The sequence below is a fragment of the Strix aluco genome, chromosome 7 (genome assembly GCF_031877795.1).
Source record: "Strix aluco isolate bStrAlu1 chromosome 7, bStrAlu1.hap1, whole genome shotgun sequence".
Lineage (NCBI taxonomy): Eukaryota > Metazoa > Chordata > Aves > Strigiformes > Strigidae > Strix > Strix aluco.
The window spans coordinates 38,195,243-38,212,257 of NC_133937.1; the positions used below are offsets into that span (position 1 = coordinate 38,195,243).

The following is a 17,015-nucleotide window of genomic DNA, read 5'->3' on the forward strand; positions in this document are numbered from 1 at the left end:
TATATTAGTGATTTATAGAATGATTTTTTTTTTCTGTTAATGAAGGGACTTAAAAATGACTTTGTTCGTAATATCTTGTGGACCTTTGAAGATATCCACATGTTAGTAGGATCAAATATGCCTATATTTGGAGGTGGGAGATACCCTGCTGTGAGCTTGCGTCTCAGGTGAGTTTTGAAGTTAATGAGAAATATATGGCAGCCTTGACTGATGTGTTGCTTTGCTTCCTGCTTAGCTATCTGCATTTTGTTTGGTTAACTCTTTAATTTTTACATGCAGTTTAAAGAATAAAATTCATGCTTTCGACTTAAATGGTGTGATGGCATTGTAAAGTGTGTGAAAACAAGCAGTCCCAATGCTGTGCCACTGCACTGGGACTTGTGCTCTGCTGATTTTTCTGTCTCTCTCACTAAATCTTTATTTGCTTTCCTGACTTCAGTGTGAATGTTGAGTGTTAAAACATCTCTATACATCTAGTCCTTAAATTCACTGTATTGCTACTTTTATAAAAGAAGGCAATAATGTTTCTCCTACTGGGATTCTGAATTTCAATAACTACTAGTTGGGCATAAGTACTTAAAACTTGTGTCTATAGTAGTTTTAAGTTCAGACTGTCTTACTGTTCACTAATACTTTACGTAGATCACTTGATTCCTAGTCATTGTGTTCCTGCCTATGCATAGGCAAAGAATGAGCAAAAACTTGAAACTCGTTTGGTGTATTTGTCACCTTTTTAAGAGACACCTAGGAATTAACAGTACCTTGCTTTGTAAGGAATTTTGGAAGGTCTGGGAGAAGGCTTTTGCTATAATTAGTTGCAGCTAATACTGCAACTATTCCTTTAGAAGTTCTTGAGTACTTATTATCTTGGTAATAGCGTGATATCTGAAACTTGTTGAAGTTTCAGTATAAGTGTAGGCAGAAATTCAAAATTGCTGAGTGTATTCCATTGGAGAGATCAGTACATCTGTTTTGTTTGATATAACATTGTTTGCCTCTTTGTAACAATTATTTTTATAGTATGTTTAATTATAAAACAAATCATTGTTTTTAGTACCCATCCAATCTCAGGTGACTTAAACCTAAATCCTATTAGTAAACATCCCTCAGTTTTTCTGAAGAGTAAATAAAGGCTTAAATAACACTAGAAATATCTGTCTTTAGGGATAACAACAAGCCAATAAATGTGCTAACAGGAATTGACTATTGGTTGGACAACTTAATATGCAATGTACCAGAGCTTGTGATGTGCTTTCATGTTAATGGAATTGTTCAGGTAAGTCTGGCTCTTTGCATTATGCCTAGTTAATCCGTTCTTCAGTTTCTGAAGTTGCTCCAGGTCTGGTTTTACTGTTCTGACAAAAAGATTACAAAAATCCTTTATTGCAGAATGAGAAGCATCTACACAGCTTGCAAGTGAGATCCAAAAATAGTGTTGTGGTTTGGTTTTTTCCTCCTTTCCATGCATGCATGATTAGTTCTTCCCCTGATGTATGAGGGAAAGCAAAAATAAAAAATGTAGCAGCAGAAATACATCAGTTTCTTGCATCTTAAAATCTGTAGTGTTCACTTGGCAAGATAGATGCATACTTTTTAAACTTCTTTTTAAACCATGAATACCAGCTGAGTTGTACCTGGTAGCATATAGTTGCTTACTAGGCTGACTAGGTTTCATTGAAGGAGTAGGTAGACGTTGCACCTTCACCATTTCTTTGTCGCCTTTTTTTCTCCATTGACCATGTTTGTCACAGAAGTGAATCATCTTTAAAGCTTTTATTGAGTAATGTAATCAAGATGTGCTTGCTTTTAAAGAAAATCGTAGAAGTTAACTCAATTTCATGACACTGTTTCATAATAATAGCCTTTGTTTCTTTTAGCAGTTGATAGATACTGATTTATAGATTTGGGGGGGGGGGGGTAGGTGACACAAAAGCCTCCTAATCTTGAGTATTAACATACATTCCTTGCAGAAATATGAAATGATCAAGACTGAAGATATTCCCAATTTGGAAAACTCTAACTTTTCTACCAAAGTGATAAAAGATATTGCTCAAAATATCTTATCTTTTCTGAAATCAAATTGCACCAAAGAAGGACATACTTATTGGTTATTTAAGGGTGAGTAGATTTAGATCCATTTGGAAAGATTTATGTTAATGTCATGTTGATTAATGGAAGGTCTTATCTTTCAGCAAGTGGGAGTGATATAGTAAAGCTCTATGACCTAACCACCCTTTGTGAAGAGACAGAAGACAAATACCAAAACCCTTTTACAATGCCAGTGGCAATTCTTCTATACAAGTGAGGCTTTTTTATAATTTTTGTTGTAAAAATTAGTTCTTGGTATGGTTCTATTAAGAATACAGACTAAAAATTATGATGAAGTGAAAATGCATGAAACGAAAGTCTTTTACATGTGAGCTTGGTAAGCCTCAGTCCCCCTAAATCAAAACAAACTTTCTCATTTTCACCATTTCTCCTTGTAAACTCTTGCTGAATAAGTCTTACAGACTCACCATAAAGTTTGGGATATCTACCTTTGCACTAGTATTGTTTAAAGCTTTTTCTTCTAGCACAAAAAAATTTTCTGGGATTTACTATTTTGTTCAACTTTCTTTTAGAGTTGCTTGCAATATGATGCTGAAGAAAAACCAGAACAAAAAACACTATGGCACTATCAGAACATTGCTCCTTAATTGTCTTAAATTATTGGACAATGGCAGACATCCTCAAGTAAGAATTACCTGTTTTCTTGTAGCTTTGTGAAAATATAATAGAAATGCTGTGTTTGTAATATACCTGGTAATATTTTGCGTGGTACTTCCTCCTCCCTTTGCAAGGGAGAGGATTTAAATTTATTTATAAACTTAGAAATTGATTTATGTTTAAAGAAGGCCTGGACTATTTTTTTTTTTTTTTTTTAAATTAGTAGCCTTTGCTTACCCTCATTGCTGCACGAGTCTTCCGTCCTGCTCTAAAAAGGAACTTGTCGTTACATTTGCTCTTTTACTCTCGTTCCCAAAGAGCCCTTTTGGAAGCTGTACAGACACTGAAGCAGACCTTAGCTAGACATTGTAAAATGTGACTATAAGAACATTTTTACTCTAAAGGTGATTGAATGCTGGGACAGGTCAACCAGAGAGGTTATAGAGTCTCCATCCTTTGAGATACTCAAAGCTCGTATGGACACCGTCCTGAGCAATATACTTTGAACATGAGAGTTGGGTCAGACAGTCTCCAGGGTTTCCCTCCAACCTCAGCTGTTCCCTGGTGGGTGGGAGAGTGAGAAAACAGAACTTCAAACTCTTGGTCTCTTCATTAGTCCGTTGTATCAGCCATTGGTACGTTGAGATGCTCTGCACTTCCAGAAGCCGTAAGACATGAAAAGGAGATGAAGCTGTATTGACCTCCTTTTGTTCTAGATACATGATTCTCTTCTGATAAAAACAGGAATCCAATTGCTCTGAAAGATAAGTAGTTTATCAAAGATTAGGGAGGTAAAGAAGGTGTGTATGTCTTGACCTTAAGTATTACTGCTACCAGATGCACTAGCTTCCCATATAGCTGCAGAAGATAATGGAGGTGCTGTATTCTCATTGGGATTTTGACCAAGTCTATTCACAATCTCTTCATTGTCTTAAACTGAGAAATCTGTAGGTTCAGAATGGTGTAAGGGAGTATCAATTTGTTGAACTAAAGAAGTAAACTCGGTACTGCAGGAGACTTGGTAGTTGATTGGGCCGGAGCTGCTTTATGTAGGCTATGGTACACTCACGTGGTAGCTTTACATTTTTACTGTTTATAGGCAACATATCCTAAATCTCAAAATGAAATATCTATGCTGAAGCTGAAATCTAATCCAAAATATAACTTAATTTATGTGAAGGTGGTATACATTTAAACTGTTTTCAACTGAAAATTGATCCCAAAAATGTGTGAAAAATCAGAATTGTATTTAAAATGGATTACAGGATGTGACATGGCATATATTAACTAAATTGGAAGGAATCTACAAAATACTTATTAAAGTTGTGGAAGGCTCTCAAAATCCTACTTAGAAGCTCTTAAAAATTATTTTTTTGTTGTTTGTTTGCGTAAGATCCTTCTCTCGTTTGCCTCTTGTGAGCCACAAGCTTTTAGAACAGGTAATACTTGTTCTTTACCAGTTGGGTTTTATTCTCTTCTAAACTTGATTAGGCTTGAATCCTTTTCCCTTTCTTATATGGGATTTTTAACTCCATAAATAACTCTAGTAGGGCAGGAGAGAGTGTTTTTTTAAGCTGGTTAATTGAATTCATACCCCTGCACAGTGGTGGCCTCCTTTGCCTTCTCAGCAGTTGTATATTGGTTCAGAAAACAGCCTGGTAGAATAACTAGTTTTCTGGGGGTTTTTTTATAACACCTCTGCAAAAAGCCCTCCAAAAATACCCAAGAAATGTAAGATGCTGTTTGGTTGGCAGTTCAGCCAAATGTCTAATACCAAAAGGTTCCTTTTTCTGATGGAAAGTTACTTAACATAGCTTACATGGTATAGCAGCGCTACCAGGGAGAACTTCTGTCTCAATTCTCTTTGTATGAAATTGCTGGACTGTCGTGTGGTCTGGTCGTACTAAACTCCAGCAGAACTAGGAGCCAAAACATGCCCTTTATTACCAGAACCAGGAACTGTAAGTACCCGTGCTGTCCTAAATAGAGGGCTTCAGTGGCATTAAATGTAATATTTTTTTCGAACAGTCAGAAGTGGAGAGGATGTTGGGAAGTGGAAGAAAGGAATGTGGGCACAATTTTTTTTGTTACTTTTTTTTTTATTCACCCCACTGCCCAGCTACCCTATTGCTGTGTTTTTAGAAATTACTCTTGACACTGTTTTACATTCAGAATGTTCAGGAAGTGCAGGAGTTGATATCCCCAAGGTGAATTTCAGGGGAGTTAACTGCAAGTCCTTCACTCAACTGTCACCCAGCATTTGGGGGGGTAAAAAAGGCATCTTGAAAGCAAGAGACTTCACTGCAAAAATGTGTTTTAGAATATATGCCCTGTCATAATCACTCTGTGCATGAAGCAATAATGCAAGTCTTTTGGCAGCCAGATCCTTCTTAAGGTGCCTAAATCCAAAAGTTCAAGCCTGAAAGCTATTACTTAGTGTTTACATAATCCTGGAGCTACACAAGAGTCAGTAATTTAAGGTGCGGCCTAAGCACTTGATATAAAACTGTTCATTCCAATTCAGGGACCAGGTGCCCAAAACCAGGTCACTTCAAGGCATGTATGAGCGTTGTGTGCTTGTTTTGCGTTGTTGGGTTTGGTTTTTTTTTTTTTTTTAAACTGGATCTGATCTAAATTTCTTAGCAAACTTGACTCATCTCTTAGTGTCAAAATTCCTCATGGTAGGAGTGAGAGAGCTGTCTGAGCAAGAGTTCAGTCTTCAAGTAAACTTGAGGTAGAAGGAAAAGGGCTTAACATTTATTGTAAGGATTATTATTATCATTCTCTACTGGCTTAATCGTTAGTGTTTTATAGTTCCAAAATAACCTTTTTCTCTAAGCACTTCTGCTCTTAGAGGGGAAAAAGTGTGTGCCTGTAGGGCGTATATATCTATCTCATTTCATTGTCTTAGTCTGATGCTGGAGCAGGTTGGCTTCCAGGTGTTTGTGTTCCTTCTCTTCTGAGTGGAACAAGGGGAGGTTATGGAGTGATACGCCCAGGACTGCGTAGTGCAGTTAAGCAAGAAATGAGGCTGAAAACTCTTGCCTCAAGACTTCTTATAAAACCACACTGAAACAGGGGGGAATGCAGTTTGTTTTAGGCTGTCACCAGTGTGCGTTCTATTTTTCTTGACTTACTGTATAGTTTTATTTCCTTTCTTGCTATAAAAAGCAAGCTACAGTTACCTCCACAAGTATATGCTGTTTGTGCCCTGGTGTCTGGTTTGACCTCTTGAGTTTCAATTGGAATCTTAATTTGGGTTGTCAGGTTTGGGGGGTTTTTTTTGTTTCCAAGAAGTTGAAATTGCTGCTCTAAATTTTTAGTGCTGTGGATGTTGCTGCTGCTACAAGATAGCTTTTAAATGCATGTATCTAATATCTCCTCAGTCATCAATGCATTTTGAAACTCCGGCAGTTTATAGTATTAAAGTACTTAAAGGAATAAACTGAAGAAGGGGGAAGGAATAAAGTGCAGACCCCTGAATGCTTAGCCTTACCAGTACAGAGCTTTCATTACTTCCTCATTTTTCTCCATGTGACAGCAGTCCAGAGAAAAGAAAGGGTAAATATCTCCTTATCTTCAACTAAGATAGCTGCTGGTTTTTTTTCTTATGGCAGATTTTACCTTTCTTGCCTGAATTAGAACAAAAGTGGAGAAGGTAAAAGCTTATCTGGAAGGCAGCAGAGCTGCAGTTTGAGAGAATCTGTAAAACTCAAAGCATGTGAATAAACAAGGAGTTTTTTCAGGTGGTGCTCAAAAGAAGTAAATAGGGAGATCAAGAGCTTCCCTTTTTTATTTTTCCTTTAAAGGAAAAAAACAAAGCTGTCTTAGCCCTGAGTGGCCTGTATTCTCAGTTTTACTTTTACACCCTCACTTGTCAAACAGGAGATAGCCCTTGTAAGGTGGGTTGTGAAACCAAGTGTGGGCAAGCTTGATTGCAGGGCTGCATGCACATACACGGATAGATGACAACACGTCTGCAGTGATTGGTTTCTTAAATATTGTTAAAAATTCAGTGCTCAAGCATATGGTCATACTGTATATGTGTGTGTGTACAGGTTGTATTTACACGTTATCAAATGCTTACTTGCATGTACTGTTTACTCCTTATTCTAAGAAAAATAATATTGATGTTGCCTCTCAGAAGGAAAATTTAACTTGAAAACACTATTTTTTTTCTCTTATTTAAAAAGATTATTGCTTCAGCAAACTACATGTTATCAGAGCTTTTTCAGTTGGATGAACCTAAAAAAGAAGACAGTACAGACTTCCCTATCAATGGAAATTCTGATGAAAGTTATAGCGAGGAAGAGGAGGAAATGCCTGACAGTGATGAAAACGGTTCTTACAGTAACAGTTCTGATCCACCAGATGACAATAAAGCAGTGGCTATAATCAAATCTGTTGGAGAGTTATCAGTACCAGAAAAATACAAGTCTGTTCATCGAATACGTGTAAGTGAAGTTTTGGATTTTTTAAGGGTTTTCTTGAAAGATTCAGTTCATGTAGCAAGGTTTGTTACTGAAATTCAGTTTCCTGTTAGTTTTGTCTTCAGGTTAACTGAAGCATGAGGCAGTGGGGAAAGAAACTTCTCATGAACTGCTCATAAAAGTTGAGATCTTTAAAATTTACCGTATAGCAGGTTTACTGTGCAAGATGGCAAGGGAAAATCTACGTGTCCTTTGTGGCATGATTCTGCATAGCTGGCTACAGAAAAATTATTCCTGTTATGGCAGCAGAGAAAATATTGCTAACTGTGGCCATTGTAAGAGCTGTAGGTGACCACAAGTTTGTGTGGATACCTCAGTTATCTTAGTATTTTTTTCTGGAGCAATATTAATGTATGTTTGTTTGTTTTTATGAGAGCATCAGCTACTTCATGTCCACAGAGTTAGTATTTGATTTCCCTCTTTGATTTGTCTTTCGGAGGTAACTGGTCAGAATAGAGCAATTTGATTTCCTTGAAAGTTTGGTTATAGCTAATTTTGAAAAAGAGATGAAGCTTTACTCTGCACACGTGTGTATGTTGTGTCTAAGGGGACAGCTGGACATAACTATAGTATTCCTGAAACTTCGTTGACATAGATGTGCTTCATAAACAAATCAGCAGAAGTGTAATACTGCTACCTTCACAGCACTTTCTGTGCATTATTATTGAAACAAAATAGAGGAATATGAGAAACTGGGAAGATCAGTGAAGAAACTGTTCATAGCATTCTACTTTTCTGATGTTTTGCTTGTCTTGTCTGTATAGGGATGTGATTGTGAAATGACTCTCATTGATCAAAACCTAGACTTTTTTTCTAATGTCTGTGCTGAGTAGCAAAGAACAAGATTTTTCTAACAAAATTTGTAACTCTTATTGCTGTCTTAATTTCTAACACATCAAGGTCCATCAGCTGAAAATGGAACAACTTGTACGGGTGCAGAAGCACTCTGTTTCCCCTTTCTTCTCCTTCTACTCTACCCCAGAATAAAACTAATATAGCCCCGCCTGCTCAAAAAACCCCAAAACAAACAAAACTGCAAAAACCAAGGCATTGAGGTGTTCAAAGGTGATGAAAGTGCAGCTTTGATGTATAGGCTGAGGAAATAATTTCTGTATAGTATTAAATCTCCTCTTCCCAAGTCTGCACTGGGGACCATCTGTGGATGCTTTTCTAATTACTGTTATGGAATAGAGTCATCTCATCTCTCCTCCTCTTTGCGTTGTCTTTGGGATTACCAGGAGAGACCAAGTATAGATGACTGGGTATATGAATTGCTCACTGAGATAAGGGAAGGAAATACTGTGACACTTTATAGTGTAGCATTCAGATGTTCCATCAACAGGTTTTCTTAGTGCTATCTCTCATTCGTGTTTTCTAGCCAGTAATTTTGACATTTCATATGTTTAACGTTTATTCTCTTCTTATTCCTTCCCTGCTGCCCCCTCACTGAAGCCAAGTTGTGCCTTTCCTGTCTGCCATGGCACTGAGGAGCGCTGCAGGCTAGTGCTCAACTATGTCCTGGAGGTAAGTTTACCATCAACTTTCTAAGGATGTTTTACCTAGTGCCTGATTGATGTATCCTGTATTTGCTAAATATTGCTTTCAAGGTGAATTAAATGATTTCTTCTTCTTGCAGGGCTTGAAGTCTGTTGACAGCAGTGTTAAAAAAGAGGGTGACCTTCCTGCAGCTGACCCCAGCACTCCAATCCCATTGAAATATGAAGATGAATCCACCAGTGGTGGTCCTGAGTGTCTGGAAAAACAGATAGCATTGTTTTTAGACAAAAGTAAGTTGTATTGTTGTGCAAATAAGGCCTTTTCAGTGCCAACACAAACCACTGCTACTTTATTTTGATTGTCAAAATGGTGTACTGAAGTCACTAATTACACTATTGTATAAGCAAAAGTAGTATACTGAGAATTGGAGAACAGTCTGTTCCTTTTTAAATATGAAAAGAATAGCCCATTTGGCATATTTTGCATATCAAAGCATCTTTTATTAGTGAACACATAATTTTACTGCACCCTGTTTTGATGTGGCTTGCAGATGACTTCCATAAGGGCCTAGTATTTTGGGGTTTGATATGTGGAGCACCGTAAGTTGTGTGGCTTGTTTTTAAAACAGTCTTTGTTCTCTTTTTTTTTTTCTTTTTGTGACTTGGAAGTTTTGTGGAAGAATTTTTTACCTCTGGCAGGTTTTTCTCCAACATTATTCTTGCTGCTGAATTACATATAAAATGTTAACTAGGATGTTGTTTTCATTCTTGCACCTCTACAATTGTGGAAGGAAGCATTAAATAAAGAATGTTTTGTTTCCTTAAATACTGAAACTTCTGAAGTTTCAGGCTATAGGCTATAGTCTATTTTATTTTTCTCTGGAGTTCCATAAAAGGGTATAGGAAAGACTCTTCTGAAAGTAGTAGAGTTCTCTGCAGGGTGAGAAGCCTTATAAACATAACCCGGAAAGAAATTTGTCTTGCATACTTTTACAATTCTTTATTCTTTCCTTTTTCTTCCCTTCCCTTCCCCCTTTGAAAATCTCTAAAGAATAAGAAGTTCAGTTTTGAGTCATTCATTTAAGTGTTCTCATGTTTCTCTTGCAATTTTATGATTGTCTCTTGAATGTCAGTGACCCAGAGATGGACACATGCTTGCTTAGTTTTTATCAGGTATGTGACTGCAGGATTTAACACCTCCATCAGAAAGTTCCATTGTGTTGAGCTTGCATAAATTCTGCAGAGTCCTGTTAATCTGGCCTGTGAGGCTAATTTTTACCAAGATCTACTGAGAAATTTTACCTAGGTCAGCTCAGCAGGAACAGTGTGCTTATTTTGTCTCTCCTGCAGCCAGGCTCTTGTCTTCTGCCTTCACAGTTTGGAACTGATGACACATTGCAGCTGCTTGCCAGCTGGCAAAGCGAATGTCTGCATGTTAACTTTCTCTGTTTAGAAACAAGTGTTTCCTGGGGAATGTGGGAGATAAATACTGCGCAGATCAGAAAAATAAAATCTCAGTTGATTTCTGGAGCTGTGCTTGAGTGCCTTGAAGTAGCAATGGTGCTGCTTGTTCAGGTCGTAAGGATTGAGTTCAACCAAACGCGAGGGAGAAACTTTTGCTTCTCCAGTATGTGGGTTGGTTTGTTTTTGTGATGCAAGTTATGTAGTTTCTCTGCTATGTGTGTATATTTACATACATATAGAAAGGGTAAGTGCTCTTAATTCTTGAAGATAACTACTTCTGAATAGTGTATGTTAATTCTGTGTCCTTAACTGCATGAGGTGTTACTGTATTAGATTTCTTTGTCCTAACATAAGCCTGTAGTTCTTCTAGAACTTCTTGAAGATAGTGGGCTGCAAGTCAGGCCTTGTAGGTCCATCTGTAAGCAAGAAACTCACTTCTGTGTGCAAATATTGTCAGGACAAAGTTCTGTCCTTTGGTATGCCTCAAGTCAGTGGCCTGTTCTTTTTGGTTCTGTAACCACTGTGGCATTGAAGGAGGAACCTTCATAATCTTATTCTGAGGAGGTCTTGATAGGAGTGTGAGAAAGATGTTGGTTTTTCCTTGTGGGAAGGACCAGGTTATCCACTTCCTTCTGTGCTGGAGGCTAAACCCACAAATGGAGGCTTTCTCACTTTGAGTCTATTCATACAGAAACAGAATGTCTCTCCTAAGGATTTGGTGGAGAACGTGACAACTTATGCCTGTGGCTTTCCTGTTCTTTTCTACTGCTACCTAATGGAATAGCCTTGGCCACTGCACCTCTATTTCCAAAGCTGTTTCAAGTCTGAGCGGTTAGCTGCGGTGTCACTGTGCTCACTGTATTCGAGCATTCCACTATCAGGTGGAGTACGTGGAAAAGTTCCAAGTATTGGGTCCATTTTTCAGATGAAAAATGTAGTGGCAGACAAGTTGGCATAACTCTGCTTGTGCAGAGCTGTAAGAAGGCAATTTCCATTCTGTCTGCATGCTGATGAAGTTGTGTCCAACCTCTGGCTTATGTTACGGAGATGAGATTTACTGATGAGGTTCTGTTCGTGTTACAGTGGGCTCATTTCAGAAGGGTAAGCATTCCAGTCAGTCAGGAATGATTCCTGGATCGTGGCAATATAAAATGAAACTCCAGCTCATTCTGAAATCGTCAAAGGCTTATTATGTGCTATCTGATGCTGCTATGATTCTGCAGAAATATGGGAGAGCATTACGATACATCAAGCTGGCTTTACAGTGCCATGGTAAGTTGCTAAATGTATTTGTCATCTGTGCCATCGCCTGTATATACCTTTCACGATATCAAATACTTGTGCATGATTTATCCTAGTGGCATGCAGTGACAAGTCTGACAACTGTGTGTTCAGTTAAACTGAGCATCTAGCTCATTACTCAGGAGGGAAGACTGTAGTAACAATAACTCTGGTGGAAAGGTGCTCCCATTTTGACAGATTGGGAAACTTAGAGCATAGATTTGGAGCTTCAGAGCACTTGAAGTTGGGAGAGTCAGTCCTGGTGCCAAGACCAAGATAGAATTCTGTGGTCTAAGTGCTGTCACTCCAAGCAGATGTTTTTTTCCCTGGAAATGCCTGGTGGTTCCCATTTCATTTAAATATATTCCTGACTCTCAGAAATACAAAACTTGTTCATCAGCTGAATTGGATGCTCTTCTAAAATTAAGTACGTGTTCAAGTATTACCAAGGAAAACGAAGGAAGTAAAATCAGGCTGTTTAGAACGTTACTACCATAACGAAAATTAATTGGAAAATGCCATTAGCTTAGTACTGTAGTGCTGCTGTTTTGCTTCCATATTTGTAGGTCTTGGGGCAGGAGGAGGCTTATAAAGCAACAACACTTGATCTTAACACAAAGCATTAATATGCTTATCAATAACTTGGAGCTTTCATTCTTCAGCTTTCAGTCTTTCAAAGACTTGAGAATCGAGTTTAAACTGTACCTTTTGGAAATTAATTTTTCAAGCTATGTCTCATTTGAGTTAATCTGTAGCAAGTCAGTTTTCCTTTAGTCAAACCTGAGATTAGCATTTGTAATGTCCAAGATGAATCTGGTAAACATAGTTGCTCTTTTGAAACTGTCAGCTGTGTAGAGCAACTCTTGACTTTAAAATAGGTTAGTTCTTAGAAGAACATGTGTTGTCTGCATATAGAGAATATGTGTAACAGGTAAGGTAAAAACCAATTACACTGTCAGTCTGTGTCAAACCTTTTGACGTTTAATTCTTTTCTTTCCTCTTCCCTCATCCATGGGATTTTTTTTCTAATAGATACCTACTGTTGTCTCTGCGCCAGCATGCTTCCTGAAGTATTAGTATTTCTTTGTCAGTGTTTAACACTTTGTGGAGATATCCAATTAATGCTTGCTCAGAATGCAAACAACAGAGCAGCATATCTGGAAGAATATAATTACCAGACAAAAGAAGATCAGGAAATATTACACAGTCTTCATAGAGAATCCAGGTGCCAAGGTATGATACCGATACAAGATAACTGCCATAATTCAGTTATATGACAAACATAAGTAAATTCATTTTGCTTCCTCAAAACCGTGCACTAGTAACAGTTCTGGAGGAGGGTTTATTACGCTTCAGTTCTGTTTTCTTCAGAGAAAGCTTATCATGCCTGTCATACATAAAGAGGTTGTCAAGATATTGTATGACATGCCTGAAACAGTAAAATAACTACAGACAGTAATTGTTTAAGTAATGGGTAAATTTTACATATCTGCAGAAGTTGTGGGATTGTTCTGACATGGGTTTTGGTCATCTCTCTGGGCATTTTCCTCTAGACTATCGCAGATTTACATTTGTTTGGAAACACTGTTTGACGTGCAGGTTTTGCATTTTGTCTTTTAGTGTTTGCCTGGGCTACGGACTTGTCTACAGACTTGGAATGCCAACTTTCCGTCAGCTGTAAATGTTACGAAGCAGCTTATGAAATTTTACTTTTCAGTAATTTAAAAAACCAAAATCCAGAGCAGCATATACAGGTGCTAAAGAGGATGGGTAATATCAGGAACGAGATTGGAGTGTTTTACATGAACCAGGCCGCTGCAGTGCAGACTGAGAGAGTGGGCAAGTATTCTTTTTTCCACTTCTTGCTATCTCACAGATCTACAACAGTGATCGTCCTCACTAATAGCGTGAGAAATCTTGAGTATTTCTGATTATAAAGACATTTAAAGAACTTTGCAGTAAATACTTTTTTGTAATCGATGTTACGTAACTTTAATGTCCATTGTAAATATTTGTCCACAGTAGATTACTGTGGCTTGTCCACTGTACTTAATTGAGCCTCAACTGGATAATGGAATCTATAGCTTTTGAGAAATTCTTTAAAAGTGTGTAGAATGCCCTCAAAAAACATGACAAAGTTAACCCTGTTACAGAAGGGAGGGTGTGTTCCATTCTTGATGTGTTTGGTTTAGCCCAGTGTGACCAAGCATAAGCTTAGTTTAAACATAAGAATAGTGTCAGTGAAGTCAGTCTATGAATTTTTTGGTAAGTAAATCCTTGGAGGCTTTGCTTTTGCTTTTTGGGGGTTTTGTTGTTTTGAGGGTTTTCTTGGGTTTTTTGTTTGTATTTGTTTTGGGGAAATTGAGTTTTCCTAAACTTCCTCATAGGGTAAGGTGTTTGGGTGTTTTGTTTTTTTTTTTAAAGCAAAACCAGTAATTTCTTGTCTACAAGTAAGAGTTGTATAAACTAGAACAAATTAGATGCTGGTGGTTCATTATAAACAGCTCCAGTCTCCCAAATACCAGCTGTTTTCTGTGACCTTTGTCCAATTAATATTTGACGGATTTTGGGCTGGACTTTTAATTTTGTAATTTTTCACAATCTCCGTATTTTTGCAGAACTACTACGTAGCTGAAGTCAAAGCTCAAATACTGAATTTCACTAAAACGTCCCTTTTTACTTGTTTCATACTGTGAGTTTATAGAAGTAGCTGCAATACCGAGAATATTACTGTGGACAAAAAAAAAATCTCTATCTTTTTGAAAGTATAGTATGTGTAGTAGTGCACTTCAGGTATTACAATGATCACATGTGTGAGCTTTTCCTAAGAGTATTTTCCATTAATTGGGTCTTCAGAATCATTTACCACCTGTAAATTCTAAACAACATAATGGAAATGTTTTTTCAGTATCTTTTAAGAATTTGAATAAGATGGTAAGCCTTGTGTCTTAACCCTAGTGAGTAAAAATGTATCGACGACAGAGCAGCAACTCTGGAAGAAAAGCTTCTCTTGCTTTGAAGAAGGGATTCAGAATTTTGAGTCAATTGACGATGCAACCAACGCTGCTCTTCTGCTGTGCAACACGGGCAGACTGATGCGAATTTGTGCTCAAGCACACTGTGCTACTGAAGGTGACTTCAAAAGAGAGTTTTCCCCAGAAGAGGCCCTTTATTATAATAAGGTAACATCATACTATTTTTGGAATGGCCCATACCCTAATATGTCTTTTACTGTAGAATATTTGTAAGTATCTTTGTAAATAACTGTAAGTCTTGATGTAATAACTTGGGATACCTCTCCTGCTTTCATGTTATCCTAATCCTTGCTGTTTAGGCTTCAGTATTGTTGTTGAGGTTTGATTCCTTTGCTCTGATACATAAAGTGCTGTGATGTTCAGATCTTGATCTGAAGATCTTTAACAGACTGCAGTATCACACACACAAGGGAGGTCAAAGTGCATGGTTAGAATTAAAGTTATGACCAAAACAGGTGTGAGGGAAATACTGAAGAACACTCAGATTATTTTGGAATGCTTCCTTGAGAATAAGTAAAGGGAAATTAATTTCCAGTTGCTATAAACTTAAGCAGTAACCATGTATGTGTATTGTTTTATAACCTGTAGGCTATTGACTACTATCTGAAGGCATTAAGATCACTAGGGAAGAGAGATGTGCATCCAGCTGTTTGGGATTCTGTGAACTGGGAGCTGTCTACTACGTATTTCACTATGGCAACGCTACAGCAGGATTATGCTCCACTATCTCGAAAGGCTCAGGAACAGGTAACGAAGAGCATTTGTGACACCATCTGGTAAAATAAGCTATTGCCTTCCTGAAAAACTAAACAGTGAGGAAAATTAATATTGGAATAACTCCTAAACCTTCATGAGATTGAAAAACTTCACTGAAGTAGTTCTTGCAAACCATAAAATGTTTAGTCACTTGCATTTTTAAGGTTTTGCTTAATGAAAAGATAGTGCTGCAAATAGTTTTAACCCTTACATGTGCACATAGTGGTGTTCTAGTTTTAAAGTAATCACGCTACATCTTTTTGTTTTATTTTGTAGATAGAGAAGGAAGTGAGTGAAGCTATGATGAAGTCCTTGAAATACTGTGATGTTGATACAGTGTCTGCACGACAGCCTCTCTGCCAGTATCGGGCTGCAACCATCCACCACAGGCTTGCTTCCATGTACCACAGTTGCCTGAGAAACCAGGTATTAGTACAAACTGTTGTGTTTTTCTGTATAGCTTCCACACTTAACACGTCTAGTGGGTGTGGAGATTGGTTAAATAATTTAAATAAATATATTCCAACTACAGGTAGAATAAATATCAAAGATATGTGAGGTGGTTTACTTGCAAATCACCGTGAAAGACAATGTTACTTTTAAGAGTAGTCTGTCCTTTCTGGCTTTATAGTTCTGCCTATGCCAAGTAGGTCCATGATCTCATGACAGAAACCATTGCTAATAAATGTTTTCTTTGGTTTGATTTTGTGTCCAAGCCACTCTTCTGATGCTTAAGCAGACAGCCTTCTGCTAGAACGTTAGTATATGATTTATTAAAGCCTTAGTGTAGACTTGCATGTCGCTTTCTGATTTATTTTTTTCTAATTATTCTTCTTTATGGTTAACTTAGTTCTGGTTGGTGTGAAGTTGTTTGTATTAGCTATGAAGTGACAGTAGCTTCAAAGATGGCAGGCTGGTGATGTATTCTAGAAACGTGCAGATGTTTAGATGAACCGTTATGAAATGAGCTGGGGAATGATTGTTGGTACCTTGTGTACCAACACACGCAGTTTTTTTTCCAATGGTCACCTCATAAACACTCAAACTGCCTGGAATTTACTGTGTGCCCTACCTTGAGTGCAGGTTGGTGACGAGCATTTGAGGAAGCAACACCGTGTACTCGCTGATCTTCATTATAGTAAAGCAGTACGACTTTTCCAGCTCTTGAAGGATGCACCCTGCGAGTTCCTTCGTGTGCAGCTGGAGAGAGTGGCATTTGCAGAATTTCAGATGGCAAGTAAGTCTAGCTCTGTCTTATTACAACAGCTTTCCAAACTACCATTACCTATTTAATTAAATTTTTAGATAACTTTGTATATAAGAGGAGGAGTAGTCTGCTTCTCAGAATTGAATTTTTCTTCGAGAGAGACATATTTTTATCTTGCTGGTTTTCAGTTGTCTGGGACAGTACACACTTCTCTCATGAGAACTCTTAAAACGTTTGGATGGAAATAAAACTGCAATCCATAACCAGCTATTTGTGTCCTTCGCTTTTACTTTTTTTAGGTCAGAACAGCAGTGCTGGGAAATTAAAGACTTTGTTTGGGGCCCTAGATATAATGGTGAAGACCAAGAGTGCGTTCCAGCTCATCAGAAAGGAGCTTGTGGCAGAAAGTGAACGGGTAAATGGAAGTCAAGTGGTCTGATAATCTGCTCCTTTGTATCTCTAGCGTTCACATAAAATGGGTCATTTTGCAATTATTATATACTCTTCAATAGAACTAGTTGCTTAAATAGTGTGGACAGGGTTTGAACCTATTGCAGTTCACTTCTAGGCTTTAGTGGAA

At 37.7% G+C, this 17,015-nt stretch overlaps 1 protein-coding gene across 4 annotated transcripts in view; it reads left to right on the forward strand.

The window, feature by feature from the left end:
* Window positions 1-17,015, forward strand: part of EDRF1 (erythroid differentiation regulatory factor 1) — a 28,354-nt gene that overhangs the window by 6,372 nt on the left and 4,967 nt on the right. For all 4 annotated transcript variants that reach the window (XM_074831511.1, XM_074831510.1, XM_074831514.1 and 1 more), the window contains 16 exons: window positions 46-167; window positions 1,165-1,276; window positions 1,971-2,118; window positions 2,193-2,301; window positions 2,622-2,733; window positions 6,900-7,160; window positions 8,649-8,720; window positions 8,833-8,983; window positions 11,240-11,428; window positions 12,470-12,670; window positions 13,058-13,280; window positions 14,400-14,619; window positions 15,061-15,219; window positions 15,505-15,654; window positions 16,312-16,465; window positions 16,735-16,850. In XM_074831511.1, the coding sequence (XP_074687612.1) occupies window positions 46-167; window positions 1,165-1,276; window positions 1,971-2,118; window positions 2,193-2,301; window positions 2,622-2,733; window positions 6,900-7,160; window positions 8,649-8,720; window positions 8,833-8,983; window positions 11,240-11,428; window positions 12,470-12,670; window positions 13,058-13,280; window positions 14,400-14,619; window positions 15,061-15,219; window positions 15,505-15,654; window positions 16,312-16,465; window positions 16,735-16,850 (2,499 nt within the window). The remainder of the gene's footprint in view (window positions 1-45; window positions 168-1,164; window positions 1,277-1,970; window positions 2,119-2,192; window positions 2,302-2,621; window positions 2,734-6,899; window positions 7,161-8,648; window positions 8,721-8,832; window positions 8,984-11,239; window positions 11,429-12,469; window positions 12,671-13,057; window positions 13,281-14,399; window positions 14,620-15,060; window positions 15,220-15,504; window positions 15,655-16,311; window positions 16,466-16,734; window positions 16,851-17,015) is intronic.